Here is an 18,958-nt window from a genome sequence, read left to right on the forward strand (position 1 = left end):
CTGCTTGGGAGGCTGAGGCACAAGGGTCGTTTGAACCTGGCAGGTGGAGGTTGCAGTGAGCCAAGATCACACCGCTGCACTCCAGCCTGAGCAGCAAAGCAACAGTATCTCAAAAAAAAAAAAAGGATTAACGTAATTAACTGACTTTATAGAGATTACCCTTTTAATCTATTTGGTATCATATTATATTTTATAATAGAATTTTTATGGCTCTGTCTCATACATTTAATTGAGTCATTTTGAGTTAATTTTTGTACATTGTGTGAGAATATCCATTTTGCATAAGGATATTTGATTATTCCAGCATCATTTGTATAAAACTGTTATTCTTCCCATCTTTTCAACTGTGTCAACAACTAATTTGTAATCTATGTGTGGATGCATTTATAGACTCTTTTATCCTACTCCTGTATATAGTTTTTCTTACACCAATTCTACACAGCCTTGGTCACTATAACTTTATAGTAAGTTTTAACTCCACCTTTTTTGTGGAGTTACATTCTAATAGTATGTATTCTATTCTAATAGAATAGTATCTCTATTCTAATAATATGGTATTACATTGCTTGATTTTTCACATGTAAACCTACTGGCTTTCTGAGATAAATCCTCATTTTTCTTGGTGCATAATTATTATATATTGCTGGGTTTGGCATGCTGATGTGTTCTTAAGGATTCTGTTGTCTATAGTCAAGGGAGATTTTTTTTCAGTGATATATTTTACTAGCTTTCACTGGTGTTAGAGTATTTGGCTTTCTGAAATGACTTAGTAAAGGTCTGTCCTGCTGTGTATCCTGAAAAGATTTCTATAAGATTAGTATAATTTCTTCCTAAAATGTTGTTTGTAGGATCTCTGGCAGTATAATCTCTTTTCTTTCTACTTTGCCAAGTTTATATTTTCTGTTATGATGTATTTAGGTGAAGGTTTTTTGTTTTTTTTTTGAGACGGAGTCTCGCTCTGTCGCCCAGGCTGGAGTGTAGTGGTGCAGTCTCGGCTCACTGCAAGCTCCGCCTCCCGGGTTCACCCCATTCTCCTGCCTTAGCCTCTCCGAGTAGCTGGGACTACAGGCGCCCGCCACCACGCCCGGCTAATTTTTTTGTATTTTTAGTAGAGACGGGGTTTCACCATGGTCTCGATCTCCTGACCTCGTGATCCGCCCGCCTCGGCCTCCCAAAGTGCTAGGATTACAAGCATGAGCCACTGCGCCCGGCCGGGTGAAGGTTTTTTTTAAGTGTTGTCGATCCTTTCAAAGACCAGTTGTATATATTTTTTAACAAATTTTTTCCACTGCTTTTGTGTTTTCTATTTCAGTAATTTTTTTTTTTTCCGTCTTACCTGTGTTATTTATTCCCTTGTATTTATTTTTGGTTTGATATTCTCTTCACAACGTCTTAAATTGATGTTTTATCTTTTCGATCTTAGACCTTTATTCTTTGATAACCTAAGTGCTTGAAACTATAAAATCTTCTAAGTATTGCATTAAACTAAATTTTGATATGGTATGCTTTTATTTTTATCAAGTTCAAAGAATTCTCTAATTTATTTTGTCATTTCTTAACTTGGCCCATCGGAAATTTCGATTTGTGTTTAGTTTTCGCGCATTTGGGTATTTATAGGATTTTATGTTTTTGATATTTGATGTAATTCTTTTTTCAGAAAACATACTTTGTATGATTTCAGTTCTTTTAGTTTTATTGAGAGTTTTTTTGCATAGTCTGTGGCTTATTGTGAATGATATTCCCTGTAATAAATATACCTCATGTATTAAGTATAATAACCATACATGTTTTTCCACATCTAAATTTTGAGATATACTTTTATTCAGCTAAAAATGTATGTCAGAATTGAACAATTTAAACTTTAAAAAGCCTAATGTGAAGAAACTTGTTCACATATTAGTAAATCAAATTAAGCAGGCAGGTTAGATCATTTTCTCTAAAAACACTAACCACTTTAATCTGTTGATTATGGGAACTTTTAAATGATTTTGAGATTTGGCTTAAATTATGTTACACAAAATTTAGTTTATTGATGGTGGCTTCCTTAACATTTTAATCCTCAAGAGTTTTCTGTATATGCATTTGAGCTCCCATGATCCCATGATATTAGATTTCAATTTTCTTTTTTTTTTTTTTTTTTTTAGGGGCTTCATAAAAGTCAGAGTTCATGTTTGTCAGGACCTAATGAAGAACAACCTCTGTTTTCCACTGGGTCAGCCCAGTATCACCAGGCAACTAGCACTAGTATTAAGAAGTCGAATGAACATCTCACTCTGCCTAGTAATTCAGTACCACAGAGGGATGCTGACAGTCACCTCTCCTCTCATACTGCTACCTCAGGTGGACAACAAGGCATTATTTTTACCAAAGAGAGCAAGTCTTCAAAAAATAGATCCTTGGTGCCTGAAACAAGCAGGCATACTGGAGACACATCTAATGGCTGTGCTGATGTCAAGGGACTACTTACTAATCATGTTCATCAGTTGATAGCAGATGCCGTTTCCAGTCCTAACCATGGAGATTCACCAGATTTATTAATTGCAGACAATCCTCAGCTCTCTGCTTTGTTGATTGGAAAAGCCAATGACAATGTGGGTACTGGAATCTGTGACAAAGTCAATAGTATTCACGCAGCTGTTCATACAAAGACTGATCATTCTGTTGCCTCTTCACCCTCTTCAGCCATTTCCACAGCAACACCTTCTCCTAAATCCACTGAGCAGACAAGCATAAACAGTGTTACTAGCCTTAACAGTCCTCACAGTGGATTACACACAGTCAATGGAGAGGGGCTGGAGAACTCACAGAGCTCTACAAAAGTAGACCTGCCTTTAGTTAGCCACAGATCTACTTCTCAGATCATACCATCAATGTCAGTGTCTATATGCCCCAGTTCAACAGAAGTTCTGAAAGCATGCAGGTTAGTGTGGGAAAATTCATCACAAAATGAAAGTGGTCAACTACTGGCCAGATGAGACACTAAAATGTGGTGTGATATGTTAAGAAATGTAGCATGCTCAAAAGATTTATATAAGAGTCACTCATATAAAACAACGTCATAAGGAAATTTATTATGTTGAAAGTTGTGAGTTTTTTTTTTTTTTCTTTAAGTTCTGGTATACATGTGCAGAACGTGCAGGTTTGTTACATAGGTTTACATGTGCCATGGTGGTTTGCCTCACCTGTCAACCCGTAATCTAGATGTTAAGTCCCGCATGCATTAGGCATTTGTCCTAATGCTCTCCCTCCCCTTGCCCCCAGCCTTTGACAGGCCCTGGTGTGTAATGTTACCCTCCCTACGTGCATGTGTTCTGATTGTTCAGCTCCCACTTAGGAGTGTAAACAATGCGGTGTTTGTTTTCTGTTCCTGTGTTAGTTTGCTGAGAGTGATGGCTTCAGGCTTCATCCATGTCTCCACAAAGGACATTAACTCATACTTTTTATGGCTGCATAGTATTCCATGGTGTGTATGTGCCACATTTTCTTTATCTAGTCTATCACTGATGGGCATTTGAGTTGCTTCCAAGTCTTTGCTATTGTAAATAGCACTGCAATAATGTGTGCATGTGTCTTTATAGTAGAATGATTTATAATCCTTTGGGTATATACCCAGTAATAGGATGGCTGGGTGAAATGGTATTTCTGGTTCTAGATCCTTGAGGAATCGCCACACTGTCTTCCACAATGGTTGAACTAATTTACATTCCCACGAACAGTGTAAAAGCGTTTTATTTCTCCACAGCCTCGCCAACATCTGTTGTTCCTGACCTCTTAATGATCATCATTCCTACTGGTGTGCTATGGTACCTCATTGTGGTTTTGATGTGCATTTCTCTAATGACCAGTGATGATGAGCTTCTTTTCATGTTTGTTGGCAGCATAAATATCTTCTTTAGGGAAGTTTCTGTTCATATCCTTTGCCCAATTTTGATGGAGCTTTTTGTTTTTTTCTTATAAATTTGTTTTAAGTTCCTTGTGAGAAGTGTTCATACCTTTTGCCCATTTTTTGATGAGGCTGTTTTTTCTTGTAAATGTGTTTTCGTTCCTTGTAGTTTCTGGATGTTAGACCTTGGTCAGATGGAAAGATTGCAGAAATTTTCTCCCATTCTGTAGGTTGCCTGTTCACTCTGATGATAGTTTCTTTTGCCGTGTGTTGGGGTCCAGCCTCATCACCACCCATGGGTACCCGAAGTTCGATGGTGACAAAGAAATGAGAAGAATCAAGTTAAGAGTTCATAAAGGTGGGAGCCAGGGGGCCAGTGCAAAATATGGAGGCTGCAAAGGCTTAGAGTTCTGGGCTCCACCCTGTTGAGTACAGTCACTTAGATCTAAGAAGCAGACGTTCAGCGCAAAATGGTGAAAGGGAGGCAGTGCGTCATACATGTAATCTTACAGCAGTGGCAGTTTAAGTGAATCTCTTTTGTGCTCAATCAGCATATCTTTAACTTATCGAAGAGCAGTGGTGGGAGCAGGCTTAACTAGGAGGCTGCATGTCCGGCCACATTCCAGTGCTTCAAAGGAGTGTCTCTCCTTGAACACAGTGTTCCTAGATAAGGGAGCAGGTCTTGCGCAGAGCATGGGAACATAATGGCAATAAGAAGGCTTTCCTCCTCAGAGTCCTCTTGTGGCTTTACACAACTTATTGCCCATATTTTTATGGCCAGTTTATACAGGCACTCCATAAGCCTTTCCCCTACCAGCTATGCAGAAGCTATTTAGTTTAATTAGATCCCATTTGTCAATTTTGGCTTTTGTTGCATTTGCTTTTAATGTTTTAGTCATGAAGTCTCTGCCCATGCCTATGTCCTGAAAGGTATTGCCTGGTTTTTCTTCTAGGGTTTTTATGATTTTAGGTTTTACATTTAAGTTTTAATACATCTTGAGTTAATTTTTGTATAAGGTGTAAGGAAGGGGTACAGTTTCTGTTTGCTCCATATGGCTAGGCAGTTTTTCCAACACCATTTATTAAATAGGAAATACTTTCCCCATTGCTTATTTTTGACAGATTGTCAAAGATCAGATGGTTGTAGATGTGTGGTGTTTTTTCTGAGGCGTCTGTTCTTTTTCATTGCTCTATATATCTGTTTTGGTACTGGTACTGTGCTTTCACTACTGTAGCTCTGTAGTATAGTTTGAAGTCAGGTAGTGTGATGCCTCCAGGTTTGTTCTTTTTTCTTAGCATTGTCTTAGTTATGTGAGCTCTTTTTTTTATTCCATATGAAATTTAAAGTGGTTTCGTCTAATTTGGTGAAGAAAGTCAATGGTAGCTTTATGGGTACAGCATTGAATCTGTAAATTACTTTGGGCAGTTTGGTCATTTTCACTATATTGGTTCTTCCTATCCATGAGCATGGAATGTTTTTCCATTTGTTTGTGTCCTCTCTTATTTCCTTGACCGGTGGTTTGTAGTTCTCCTTGAAGTCGTGCTCGTAAGTTGTATTCATAGGTATTTAATTCTCTGTAGCAATTGTGAATGGGAGTTCATGCATGATTTGGCTCTCTTTGTCTATTATTGGGGTATAGGAATGCTTGTGATTTTTGCACACTGATTTTGTATCCTGAGACTTTGCTGGAGTTGCTTATCAGCTTATAAGAAGTTTTGGGGCTGACATGATGGGGTTTTCTAAATACACAATCATGTCATCTGCAGACAGAGACAATTTGACTTCCTCTCTTCCTATATGAATACCCTTTATTTCCTTCTCTTGCCTGATTGCCCTGGCCACAACTTCCAATACTGTGTTGAATAGGAGTGGTGAGAGAGGGCATCCTTGTCTTGTACTGGTTTTCAAAGGGAGTGCTTCCAGCTTTTGCACATTCCATATGATATTGGCTATGGGTTTGTCATAAATAGCTCTTATTATTTTGAGACGTGTTCCATCAATACCTAGTTTATTGAGCGTTTTTAGCTTGAAGGGATGTTAAATTTTATCAGAGGCTTTTTTTGCATATCTTGAAATAATCATGTGGGTTTTATCATAGGTTCTGTTTATGTGATGGATTATGTTTATTGATTTGTGTTATGTTGAACCAGCCTTTCATCCCAGGAATGAAGCCAATTTGATTGTGGTGGGTAAGCTTTTTGATGTGCTGCTGGATTCAGTTCGCCTGTATTGAGGATTTCTTCATCGATGTTCATCACGGATGTTGGCCGGATTTTTTTTTCTTGTGTCTCTGCCAGGTTTTGGTATCAGGATGATGCTGGCCTCACAAAGTGAGTTAGGGAGGAGTCCCTATTTTTTTATTGTTTGAAATAGTTTCAGAAGGAATAGTACCAGCTCCTTTTTGTATGTCTGGTAGAATTTGGCTGTGAATCCTGGCCCTTGGCCTTTTTTGATTGGTAGGCTATTTATTACTGCCTCAATTACAGAATTTGTTATTGTTCCATTCAGAGATTGGAGTTCTGCTGGTTTAGTCTTGGGAGACTGTATGTGTCCAGGAATTTATCCATTTCTTCTAAATTATCTTGAAGTGCATTTTCCAACTTGGTTCCGTTCTTTCCATCAATTCCAGCTATACCAGTCAATCGTAGATTTGGTCTTTTCACATAGTCCCATTTTTTTAATGCTTTGTTCATTCCTTTTTATTCTTTTTTTCTAATAATGTCTTCACTCCTATTTCAGTAAGCTGATCTTCAATCTCTGGTATCTTTCTTTCAATTGATCAGTTCAGCTATTGATTCTTCTGTATGCTTCACAAAGTCCTCATGCTGTGTTTTTCAGCTCCATCAGGTCATTTATGTTCCTCTGTAAACTGGTTATTCTAGTTAGCATTTCCTGTAATCTTTCATTAAGGTTCTTAACTTCCCTGCATTGGGTTAGAACATGCCCCTTTAGCTCAGATGAGTTTGTTATTAACCACCTTCCAAAGCCTACTCTGTCAAATTGTCAGTCTCATTTTCCGTCCAGTTTTGTGCCCATGCTGTAGAAGAGTTGTGATCCTTTGGAGATAACAGGCATTCTGGTTTTTAGAATTTTCAGCATTTTTGCACTGGTTTTTCCTCATCTTCGTGGATTTATCTACCTTTGATCTTTGAGGCTGATGACCTTTGGATGGGGCTTTTGTGTGGAGGTCCTTTTTATTGATGATGTTCTTGCTCTTTGTTGGTCTTTCTTCTAATAGGCCTATCTTCTGCAGGTCTTCTGCAGTGTTCAGGAGATTTCACTCTACACCCTTTTTGCCTGGGTATCAGGTACAGGCCGCAGAACAGCAAAGATTGCTGCCTTCGTCCTAGAGGGGCACTGGCTTGATGCCAGCTGGATCAGGCCTGTGTGAGGTGTCTGTTGACCCCTATTTGGGAAGTCTCTCCCAGTCAGAAGGCATGGGTGTCAGGGCGTCACCTAAGGAGGCAGTTTGTCCTATAGCAGTGCTTAAGCCTTGTGCTGGGAGAATCCTTTTTGTCAGCTCTTCAGAGCTGTCAGACACGAAAGTTTAAGCCCGCTGAAGCTGTGCCCACAGCCACCTCTTCCCCCAGGTGTTCTGTCCCAGGGAGATGAGTTTTATCTGATAGCGCCCGAGGGCGGCAGCTGCCTCTCTCAGAGATGCCCTACCCAGTGAGGAGGAATCTTGAGAGGCGGTCTGGCCCCAGCCTTTTGGCTGCGCTGTGATGAATTCCACTCAATCCAAACCGCCTGGCCTCCTTAGCACTGCCAAAGGGAAAACTGCCTGCTGAAGCCCCAGTAAAACAGATGCCTATCCCTGTACCAAGCTTAGTCATTCCCAGGTTGACTTCAGACTGCTCTGCTGGCAGTGAGAATTTCAAGCCAGTAGATCTTAGTTTGCTGGGCATTGCTGAGTGAGACCAATTGGCTGCCTAGCTTCAGCTCCTTTTCCAGTGGAGTGAATGGTTCTGTTTCTCTTGGGTTTTGAGCACCAATGGGGTGTGAAGAAAACTCCTGCAACTAGCTCGGTGTCTGCCCAAACAGCTGCTCAGTTTTGTGCTTGAAACCTAGGAGCCTCATCATTACAGGCACACGAGGGAATATCCTGATCTGCGGATTGCAAAAACTGGTAAAATTATAATATTCGGGCCAGGTAGCACAGTCCCTCATGGCTTCCCTTGGCTGAGGGAGGGAGGTCCCTGGGCTGTTTGCACTTTGAGTGGGGTGGTGCCCCCACCCTGCTTCTGTTTGCCCTCTGTGGGCTGTACCCACTGTCTTACCAGTCCCAGTGAGATGAACTGGGTACCTCAGAAATCACGCTCCCTCTGTGTTGGTCTTGCAGGGAGCTGCAGACTGGAGCTATTCCTATTCGGCCATTGTGGAAACACTGTGGTTTTATCTTATCACTGTATTAGAAATGGAAAACATTTTTCTGTGAACTGCTTTATCTGCGAGATTATGTCTTTGTCTAGTGTTACAAACCTTTATTGGTTATTAGGATTGTCAATTTCTGTGTGATAGACCTCATTCTGGGAATTGAAAGAGAATAGGGGAAGTCCTTACATAGGGAACAGCAAAGCCTGGAATATCCTATTGTTTGTTTCCTTTTTAGTTAGAGCTGTAGAATGTTAAGAGTAGGAATAGGCCTTACTGATTATTAAGGCTAGTCTTTGCTTACATTTGAGAAAACATTTTGTCAGACTGTAGAAGTTATATAGTTCTAGGAGATGCAGGGAGAATGCAGGCAATGATAGACTATCAGCCAGTCTGGTGAGACTTGCTATATTGTGCTACTCTTTTAAGCAATGGGGATTCACATGTTTGTTTAAAAATTGGTTTTCATTCCCTTCCTACAAAAAAGAATCAGGAACACTTTCTTTGATATTAAGCCAACACATTGATTCCCCCAAAGAGCCTAATCCACCTTTTTAAAAAAACAGCTTTATTGAGATATAATTCACATACTATATGGTTTGGTCATTTAGTGTTTACAGTTCATTTGGTTTTAGCAGATTACCAGATGTGTGCAGTCATTATCACAGTCAGTTTTACAGCGTTTGTACTACCTCAAACTACCTGACATAGACTTTAAACACAATAAAATTAAATCTTAATAAGTTATCTTAACTCTTATAAATGTTCTGTATAGAAGAGTATAAAATATAAGTGAAAGTCATTTCCCATGCCAAAAACATACTGTATTCTATATTTTTAGTACTTAAATTTTGAAATTTTAACAATAATATATTGGTTTTATTAGATTCATAAAAGAGCTTTCTGAAATTAGATGCAAATTAACAGAAAATAAATACCCTATAACTAGACAATCTAAACATTATTTTTAATCTACTTTGGTCATTTTATTAAAAAGTTTTTAAACTCCAAATTTGAAAACAATTTTTGCCTGATGATTATATAACACTTTTCCTGGTACTGTGAGATCTTAAGATGTTACATGTTTCTTCTCTATGACTGTATCTAAGCATTGATTAGACTCTCAGGCATTTAGATTGTTTTATTAGAAACCATCGTGTGTCAGCTATTAAATATATGTTAACTGATCAGCTTCTAAGATGAAATCAAAATTTCTTGCTTTTATAAAATTTATGGTTGCAACAACCTTGGGGAGCAGTAATGCAGTAGTGATGATAATTTTTTTTGCAAAATAACAAATAAATTGGTATGTTTTATATTTCTTAAGGGACTAGATTTTAATCTTCTATCTCATTTTGAGGTGTATATAAACAATCGCTTTATGGTAAAATGCATTCTTAAAGAGTTATTTTTGGGTTAGACATGGTAAAAGGACTTTACCTTACCAGAAATGGATAATTTTAACTTCAAAAGCTGTAAATAGTGTATCATTAAAATATTGTAAGTATCTGTGGCTGAAAGAATATTCCAATAAATGTAGCTTCCAATTTGCTATTGAAGGTAACATACCAAAAAGAAAACAGGAGAGAAATTAAGAAAGAAAAAGAAAACAATCACAGAAAGAAAGAGAAGAAAAAGGATGGATTCTAAAGTTGGGAATAAAATTTTTCTGAGTTGTAGAGAAAAAGCCAGAATGAGAAATGATAGTTTCTGTGTGCACACTAATTCAGTCAGTTGATAATAGCATCTATTTTGGGGAGGAAACTGAGATTCAACTAAATTAAGTGATATTATGTGTCAGTGATTGAATCATGACTCTTTTGTTCATGCCTCATCTTGTTCTTTCTTTTTTCAGATTTAAGTATCTATATTTTCCATTGCTTTAGCTTCCTATGTATCCACTTTTTTTCTTTTATAGACTGTAGAAATTAACAACGACAGAATTCTACAGTAAATCCCAATTTCTTAGTCTCATTGTTTTGTTGTTGTTGTTTGTTTTGTTTTGTTTTGTTATGTTTTTCAGACAGAGTTTTGTTCTTGTCACCCAGGCTGGAGTGCAGTGGCACTATCTCGGCTCACTGCAACCTCTGCCTCCCAAGTTCAAGCGATTTTCCCACCTCAGCCTCCCATGTAGCTGGGATTGCAGGCCCCTGCCACCACACCCACCTAATTTTGTATTTTGGTAGAGTTGGGGTTTCTGCATAGTGGTCACGCTGATCCTAAACTCCCAATCTCAGGTCATCCACCCACCTCTGCCTCTCAAAGTGCTGGGATTACAGGCGTGAGCACTGCACCCTGCTTAGTCTCTTTTTTTATGGAGGTGGTTGTTTAAATAATTGTTAATACTACAAGAAATTAACATAAAGAAATTTCTAGTACAATTAAATACTTCACCAAATTAGTACAATTAAGTACTGATATAGTGAGAATACTTGACTTGTCTCTTCACCAAGTATATTCTATGTGTTTAAAACAGAAATTCTAAGTAGTTTATGAATTAGGTTCAATTCCGTATTTAAGTTTAAAAGCTTAACATGTGTCATCTATAACTAAATTTATGGGTCATTATGCTTTGTGGAGAGAGACTGAAATCTAGATACTACTTTAGAATGTAATAGGTAGTTAAATGTAAATGTTTAATAGATATTTGCACATTTTTAATTTAAAAATTAGAGAAGTCAAATTTCTAACCTAATTCATAACTTTAAAATGCATAAGACCTTTTTGGTTGTTTAAAAAGGTTATACACCCTAGAGGATATTAAATATATATGTTGCCTTTCAAGGTTTCATTTTTATTAGTCCAACCACAGAGGCATGACTTGAAAGTTTTTTTCTGTGTAGGAAAATAAAGCAAAACAAGCTTTTGCTTCAGCTTTTATTATTCTATATATTGAAATAAAAACATAATTTATTCTGAAATAAATGCAGTTACTGATGTAATGTATTTTTTACTTTCAGAAATAGTTTCCAGATTTTTGTCTGAAATATTAACATTTTTAAGAGCTCATTTCTTTGATATTTTAATACATTGGTTATTTTAGAATTTTAATAATTAGGTGAGACAGCTTGAATAATTTGAAAGGCTTACCAATTTTCTGAATTTGTTAAAATATTAAGTGTTTAGGAATATACTTATTTGCATACTAAAAGAAGAATTGGATTATGGAAGTAATTTTACCATTTTAAGAATTTATGTCAGTAATTTAACAAATATTATACCTTTCATTAAAGGAAAAATCCAAATACTGTTAAGTAATAACTGCACAGTGTGACAACACAGAGCAACTACACATTTCACTTAAAATTATAAGATGTGAAAGGTTAGTAAATGGAGTCTCATTGAGTATTAGCTAATTCCACAGAAAACAAGTCTTGAGGATGAAACTAACGAGCTTTCTGGATTTGAAAGTTGTCGCAATGGTATTCTAGAAATGATTACTAAGATGTGATGTCAGAAAGGAGATATACTATGATATTAAGGATATGTAAATCACTTTTTTATCAACTATTTTGTCATTTTATGGAGAACATTTAATGGTGGCACATGTTAGAGAGAAATTTGAGTTTATATTAATGTTTGATATGAGAAAGCAAATTGGAAAATGAATAACGAATTTTGTCAATACTTTATGGACTCTGTGTAGTATATTTTGTTTAGCTTATGCACTCTGTGGGTAGTATATTTTGTTTCGCTTTTATAACGCATCTGCTGAAATTTAATAGTCCTCAGTTTTTTATTTAATGGATCTGAATATCTTACACTGTGTTTTTGTGAATGCCTTATGCCTGACTTTTAATTCAGATTTTCTTTTTTTTTTCTAGTTTTAAAATAAATATATAACTGATACATTTTTTTTCTTTTTTTTTTTTTTTTTGAAGGAATCTAGGTAAAAATGGCTTATCTAATAGCTGCATTTTGTTAGATAAATGTCCACCTCCAAGACCACCAACTTCACCATACCCACCATTGCCAAAGGACAAGTTGAATCCACCCACACCTAGTATTTACGTGAGTCGCCGTTGAGTAACTTATAAATAAATTGAGAGTCTGAACTAATGTGTCTTTTAGAAAATCGATGTATTTTTTTTAAATCAAGCCAGATTGCCTTAGGGAGCATAGACTTTACTCTCGCAGGTTTAATATTTCAGAAAAACTGTTTGTATTTCAGGGCACATAACAAATGAGTGCTCTTACTCTAAATGCTGCCCACCAACCTGCTTTTGAAAATAAAATTCTGTTGGAACACAACTATGCTTGTTTAGTTACTGTCTTTATGATTACATTTGCAATATATTGACAGAGTTTGCAAAAGAGACTAGTTTGTCCATAAAGCCAAAAATATTTATTATCTGGCCTTTGACAGAAAAGGTTCTTGACCACTGAGTATGCAAACAGATTTTCTCTAGAAAAATTAAGGTCTTCTCAAATATTGACTGGGATTATATGAGAGTAGCAAAAGATAATTGTTCCAGGGTCAGCTTTTAGTAAACATGGTTCTAAATCTGAATTCTGACACTGCTAGTTATGTATACCTGTTGAATGTTACATTTCCTTAATAAAGGAATTTTTTCTGGCTTCATAAAAACTGGTTGAGGATATAAAAGTGATTATGAATACATGTTATTTAAAAGTTTTACATAAATACATGTAGGTGTAAAATTTCCACTGGAATTTAAGTGGCTTTTTTACTATTTAGCAACATAAGCATTTGATAAAGCTGCTGTGGCTTTCATCAAAATGACTTTTATGTATTTTTCCTTCTGAAGAGTTTGTGTCACCCAACTTTTTCATTCTCTTTCACCAGTTAAAGAATCTTAACCTAAAACATGAAGATACAGTAATTAGAATGATCTCGAAACAGATCTGTTAAGAGAGGATTTTGGAGATACTGGCCTTTTTTTTGGACAGATGTTCAATCTTAATTTTTTACCTAGTTGAAATTTATTGACAATTGTATTAGAAGAGTCATGGAAGAGAGACTAAAAATAAGCCTTTCAGTTGAAACTTTGAGGCAATAAATACAAATTTAAGGTTTGCCTGTTGTGGTTCTTATTCTCTAAAAGTTTTGTTAGTAGTTTTTAAAACAGTTTGATTTTAAACTTTCAATGTCACTTCTACCTGTTGTCTCATTTAAGAGGCAGTAGAAGATAACAAAAAATATGCTTGGGAAATACTTTTGAACAACTCAACTAATTTAAAAGAATTTTATGAATCACTATGGTATAAGAGATAGGTAACAGTTTTAAAGTGAATCAAATTTAAAATGTAATTTTTAAAAGAGAGGCCTTTTTTTAGCTATTACCTCCACGCTTTCCTGACAAGACAAATGATACAATACTGTAACATGTAGCAACATAATATCAAAGGTTAGGATGCACTGCAGATTTTAAATAGCCAGGTTGATGGAAGAAAACTTAGAAATTTGAAGTATTGTATTTAGTCATTTTATTAAAGGCACAAATCTGAGGTATGTTTTGTCATTTATCTGAGACCTAACAAAATATTTTGCTTTTACAGTTGGAAAATAAACGTGATGCTTTCTTTCCTCCATTACATCAATTTTGTACAAATCCAAAAAACCCTGTTACAGTAATACGTGGCCTTGCTGGAGCTCTTAAATTAGGTAAGCTTAAAACCAAGATTGAATATATATTTTACTATCTTTAAACTTTTATAACATTGACAGAAACTCACTGATTTTTTTTCCCCAGCATTCTGAGTCTTTAATGCGTGTTATCTTTCTCACTCAATTTTATGTCTCTTATGCATGAGCAAGCATCTTTAGCACTGATGCAAGTGATAATACAGATTTCATATACAGATATATACAGATGATAACAGATATACATTTAGCTCCGTAAATAGTGGAGCGACGTTGAATAGAATGGAGGCAGGTTTGCCCTAAGCAGTACCCAGTTTGACCTTTCCCTTTAGCATAGTGATTTCAAGTACCCAAGATATTTTCCTTTCACATTTCCCCCATTTAAAAAAAAAAAAATTCTTTTGGAGAAAGTACTTGAGAAGAAAATTAGTCTCCGGTGTGAGGTTTTGTCTGATCTTTCATGGCTAGGATGGTTTATTCCTATTATGAAAAATACTCAGCAATACTAGACTCCAGCAACAGGTTTACTATTGTTTTTGAAACATAATATTGTGGTGGATTTTTACTTTAGATTTAAATTTGGTATCATTATCCAACATACAATATTTAGGTTACATAGTTGAAGAAGTTCTGAGTATTAAATATAAGTAAAATTGGATTATGTTTATGAATGTTGCCACCCTCTACACCCTGACGTGATGGTTATAGCCAGAGCTTCAAGGACCTGCTGTGTAACTGATACCAAATGGCTTGGAGCCCTCTTAAGGGAAACTGATAAAGTTTTTAAAAATACTTTGACATTTTAAGTGAACTGAATACAACTTTACTGATTAACCAAACTTATTATTTGTAAAGATCTTGGACTTTTCTCTACCAAAACTTTGGTAGAAGCTAACAATGAACATATAGTAGAAGTGAGGACACAGTTGCTGCAACCAGCAGATGAAAACTGGGATCCCACTGGAACAAAGAAAATCTGGCGTTGTGAAAGTAATAGATCTCATACTACAATTGCTAAATATGCACAATACCAGGCTTCCTCCTTCCAGGAATCATTGAGAGTAAGTTTTTCTTTCTTCCTTTTTTAATTGTTGCTATTTTTTAATAGTGCATATTACTTTCATTATTGTCTAGCGCATACTGTTAACGGTATGTTTTTAAAGTGCTCATAAATTATTAAACTTTTATTTTACTATTTTTTATTGTGTTTGAGACAGAGTCTCGTTCTGTCTTGCCCAGGCTGGAATGCAATGGTGTGATCTCAGCTCACTGCAGCCTCCGCCTCCTGGGTTCAAGCAATCCTCCCACCTCAGCCTCCCGAGTAGCTGGAATTACAGGCACCTGCCATCATGCCCAACTAATTTTTGTATTTTTGTAGAGACAGGGATTCACCATGTTGGCCAGGCTGGTCTTGAACTTCTGACCTCAGGTGATCCGCTTGACTCAGCCTCCCAAAGTGCTGGATTACAGGTGTGAGCCACCATGCCTGGTAAACTTTTAAAAATGTAAGCAAAATTACAGTATATAAAGCACACATTGCTAATGGAGAAAGTTCCTATTTTACATCTACCTTATTTTTGGAATTTTTTATTTTAATGATAAAGCCTACTTACTGTTTGCAGAATGATACTTAATATGAAGAAAATTATCTGGTCAGCTCAGGTATTCACTCAGCCATGAAAAGATGTTAGTATTTTACTTTATCTGGATAGTTTTCCTTTGGAAGCATTAGCAAGTCTTCCTCTATTAATTGTCGTCTCTAAAAAAACTGTAGAAGAAATTCACAGAAATGTGTCAAAAATACACGGAAAACTGAAAAACAAAATCTTAAACAGGACAGTGGTTAGTAAAATACCTAATAGTAAATGAGGAGAAATAGAATTGTTAGAGATAAGAGCTTTTGAATTTTTTCAAAAAAATTAAGAAAATGGTTAAGCATTGCAACCACAATTATATTTCTCAAATATTGGTTTGAATTGTTTGTTAATATGGCCCCTTTAAATCACAAATTTGGCCAGGCGCAATGGCTCATGCCTGTAAAACCACCAATTTGGGAGGCTGAGGCAGGCAGATCACTTGGGGTCAGGAGTTCAAGACCAGCCTGGCCAACATGGTAAGACCCATCTCTACAAAAGTACAAAAATTAGCTCCGTGTGGTGGTGGGTGCCTGTATTCCAAGCTGCTCTTAAGTCTGAGGGAGGAGAATCACTTGAAACCAGGAGGCAGAGGTTGCAGTGAACTGAGATTGTGCCACTGCACTCCAGCCTGATTGACAGAGTGAGACTTCATCTCAAAAAAAGAAAATAAATGAAATTATAAATAAATTATAAAATCGAACTGCGTTTTACTATATCAGATGAGAGAATGTAGAAAACTTACTTTTTTATAAAGCTGTTCATTAAAACTTAATGAAAGTTTTATGGCTGAAAAATACGTTGTTGAAAGTTTCAAATTTATAATTTGTTAATATCATTGACCTCCAGAAGATGTTTAAAATTCTGACCTCATTTTATGTTTTCATCACATTGATATCACAGGAATCTGATTCTGCTGTGAAAATAGTATATTTTTAGGATATTCTATTATATGGTAAACAAAAATAATGATTTAACAATTTTTATTAAATTCAGTGGCATTGGGTGTTCCATGTTATTATGCAGCCAAAACCACTATGCATCTCGAGCACCTTTTTATCATCTGAAACTGAAATTCTGACCCCATGAAACAATAACTCATCATTAGTTAATGAACCATGAAAATCTGAGACAGGTCTCAGGTAATTTAGAAAGTTTATTTTGCCAAGGTTGAGGATGAGTTCATGTGACACGGCCTCCGGAAGTCCTGACGACGTGTCCCCAAGGTGGTCAGAGCACAGTTTGATTTTATACATTTTAGGGAGACAAAAGACATTAATCAACATATGTAAGATGAACATTGGTTCAGTTCAGAAAGGTGGGACAACTCAAAGTAGGGAGGGGTCTTCCAGGCCACTGGTAGGTAAGAGACAAATGGTTGTATTCTTTTGAGTTTATGATTGCCTCCAAAGGAGGCAATCAGATATACATTTGGCTCAGTAAATAGAGGGGTGACTTTAAAGAGAATGGAGGCAGGTTTGCCCTAAGCAGTACCCAGCTTGACCTTTCCCTTTAGCATAGTGATTTCATGTACCCAAGATATTTTCTTTTCACATTTCCCTCATTAAAAAAAAAAAAAAATCTTTTGGAGAAAGCATTTGAGAAGAAAATGAGTCTCTGGTGTCAGGTTTTGTCTGATCTTTCATGGCTAGGATGGTTTATTCCTATTATTTAAAAATATTTGGCAATAATAGACTCTAGCAACAGGTTTACTATCGTTTTTGGAACCTTTTTTTTCTTTCTCCTGTTTCCCATTAAAGACAAATCATGGTAGGATCTATTTTCTTTATTATATTCGGCCATATTATTTGTATAAAGTACCACAAGAATAGTTATTTTTCCAATAGGCTTCTTTTTTTAATTGGCTTTGACGGAACTTTGTTTCATAGAAGTAGTCTCAGCTAAGACTTTTTTAAAGCTGAGTCCAGCCATGGATTTGTACTATTAATACCTATAACTTGGTTGAATTCCTCTACTCTTGATTTTCCAAGATAAAGTTGGGGCTCCTAGGCCTGTCAGAAAGTGACACTCTTTACTTACTACAGGACAGTAATTCTCTACAGGGACCATGCAGACAAAAGTATGAGGCCAGATTTCCCAAGGGAATTTTATTGACGCCATAAGTCACATTTGACTCCTTAAAGGAAAGCACACCATTTCAGTCAAAGCCTTGGTAAAATAACCAGTTTCTTACGTTGTGTCCTCTTACAATGAAAACAGATTTTTATTTCACTTAGGCAAATAATTGTATTGCCATAATTGTTAAGAATGTTTTCAAGTAGTTTTCAAATTTTGGAGAAATCAGATAGAAATTTGATGCAAATTTTCTTCATAAGAGTACTCAATTGTTAACTTGAAAGTTTTCTTGACTCTGAAAAACAAAGGATCAGCAATATTTTAAGCAAAAAGTTTAGAAGATTACTTCGAATTCTGTTAGTTTAGTCCATGCAGGTAATTCCTGTTCTACTTGATATTCACAAACATTTCAGCTCTCCATGAATCCTGAAAGTTTTTTCTGTATTCTCATGTCACAGTCTCCAAGTTATCAGAAACTTGCATTCAAGAGCACCTGTTAGAGTTTATAGCTGATTATAAAGCAACCTTCTAACGAGGACCAAATAAAGACAACAATTGTCTGTGGATGACTAAAAGTTTTAGAGGAGTCATATAGTCAAGGACACAATTGACAAGAAAATTTGTTACCTCTGTGGCACACAATAATTTAACATAACTATTATAATTGTTACTAATAATGTACATTGACACATAACAGAATTATAGGAGTTTCCCATAATTTTGGAACACCATAACAAATGCAGCCCCAAGAAAGCCAAGCACCATTTTATATTTGATAATGCTTCTTATATAATTTTTATGACAAAGAAGCCAAATATGTCATTTTTGGATGTTAGGGAACCTATTAATATTTTAAAGGACTAATTAGTCAGAAAAAGACAGAATTTATCATTTGATATTGGAAAATTTGTCAAATATTAAAGATTTAAAGCACTTGATACTACAAAATAGGATCAGAGGTCATTGCAAAATAAATCATTAATTTAACCAGAGTGATAACTCAAGAATTTAAAAAACAAAAACGTGAAAACCTTCATTATTTGATTAAGGATACTTAACTTTACAAACAATAAGCCCTTATAAAAACAGCATGAAAGCAGTTAATTTGTTATCCAAAATTTTATAAACAATCTGTAAAATTTTCATCTTGATCTTAAGATACAAATTCCATACTCCTTTATAATCTTTCTTAAGGAGTTGGTTAATGTTTCAATTAATCCTTGTTAATCTGACATAGGGCACACATGCTAGTCTTGTATCAGTGTGTCTTTGACATTAATGGTGAATTTATACAGGAACTGAATTTTTCATCTTTTGTTTGTTTTATTATTATTATTTTTATTATTATACTTTAGGTTTTAGGGTACATGTGCACAATGTGCAGGTTT

General features: G+C 35.8%; 1 protein-coding gene across 17 annotated transcripts in view; it reads left to right on the forward strand.

Annotated features, from left to right (window-relative positions):
* Positions 1-18,958, forward strand: part of LOC116811472 (histone demethylase UTY) — a 262,322-nt gene that overhangs the window by 158,032 nt on the left and 85,332 nt on the right. For 13 of the 17 annotated variants that reach the window (XM_058434449.1, XM_058434450.1, XM_032756502.2 and 10 more), the window contains 4 exons: positions 2,145-2,920; positions 12,137-12,266; positions 13,776-13,881; positions 14,716-14,921. In XM_058434449.1, the coding sequence (XP_058290432.1) occupies positions 2,145-2,920; positions 12,137-12,266; positions 13,776-13,881; positions 14,716-14,921 (1,218 nt within the window). Of the gene's footprint in view, positions 1-2,144; positions 2,921-12,136; positions 12,267-13,775; positions 13,882-14,715; positions 14,922-15,099; positions 15,290-18,958 lie in introns of all 17 variants that reach the window. The other 4 variants (XM_058434455.1, XM_032756507.2, XM_058434454.1 and 1 more) reach the window with 1 other exon arrangement.

Source organism: Hylobates moloch, unplaced genomic scaffold (genome assembly GCF_009828535.3).
Source record: "Hylobates moloch isolate HMO894 unplaced genomic scaffold, HMol_V3 SCAFFOLD_25, whole genome shotgun sequence".
Classification (NCBI taxonomy): domain Eukaryota; kingdom Metazoa; phylum Chordata; class Mammalia; order Primates; family Hylobatidae; genus Hylobates; species Hylobates moloch.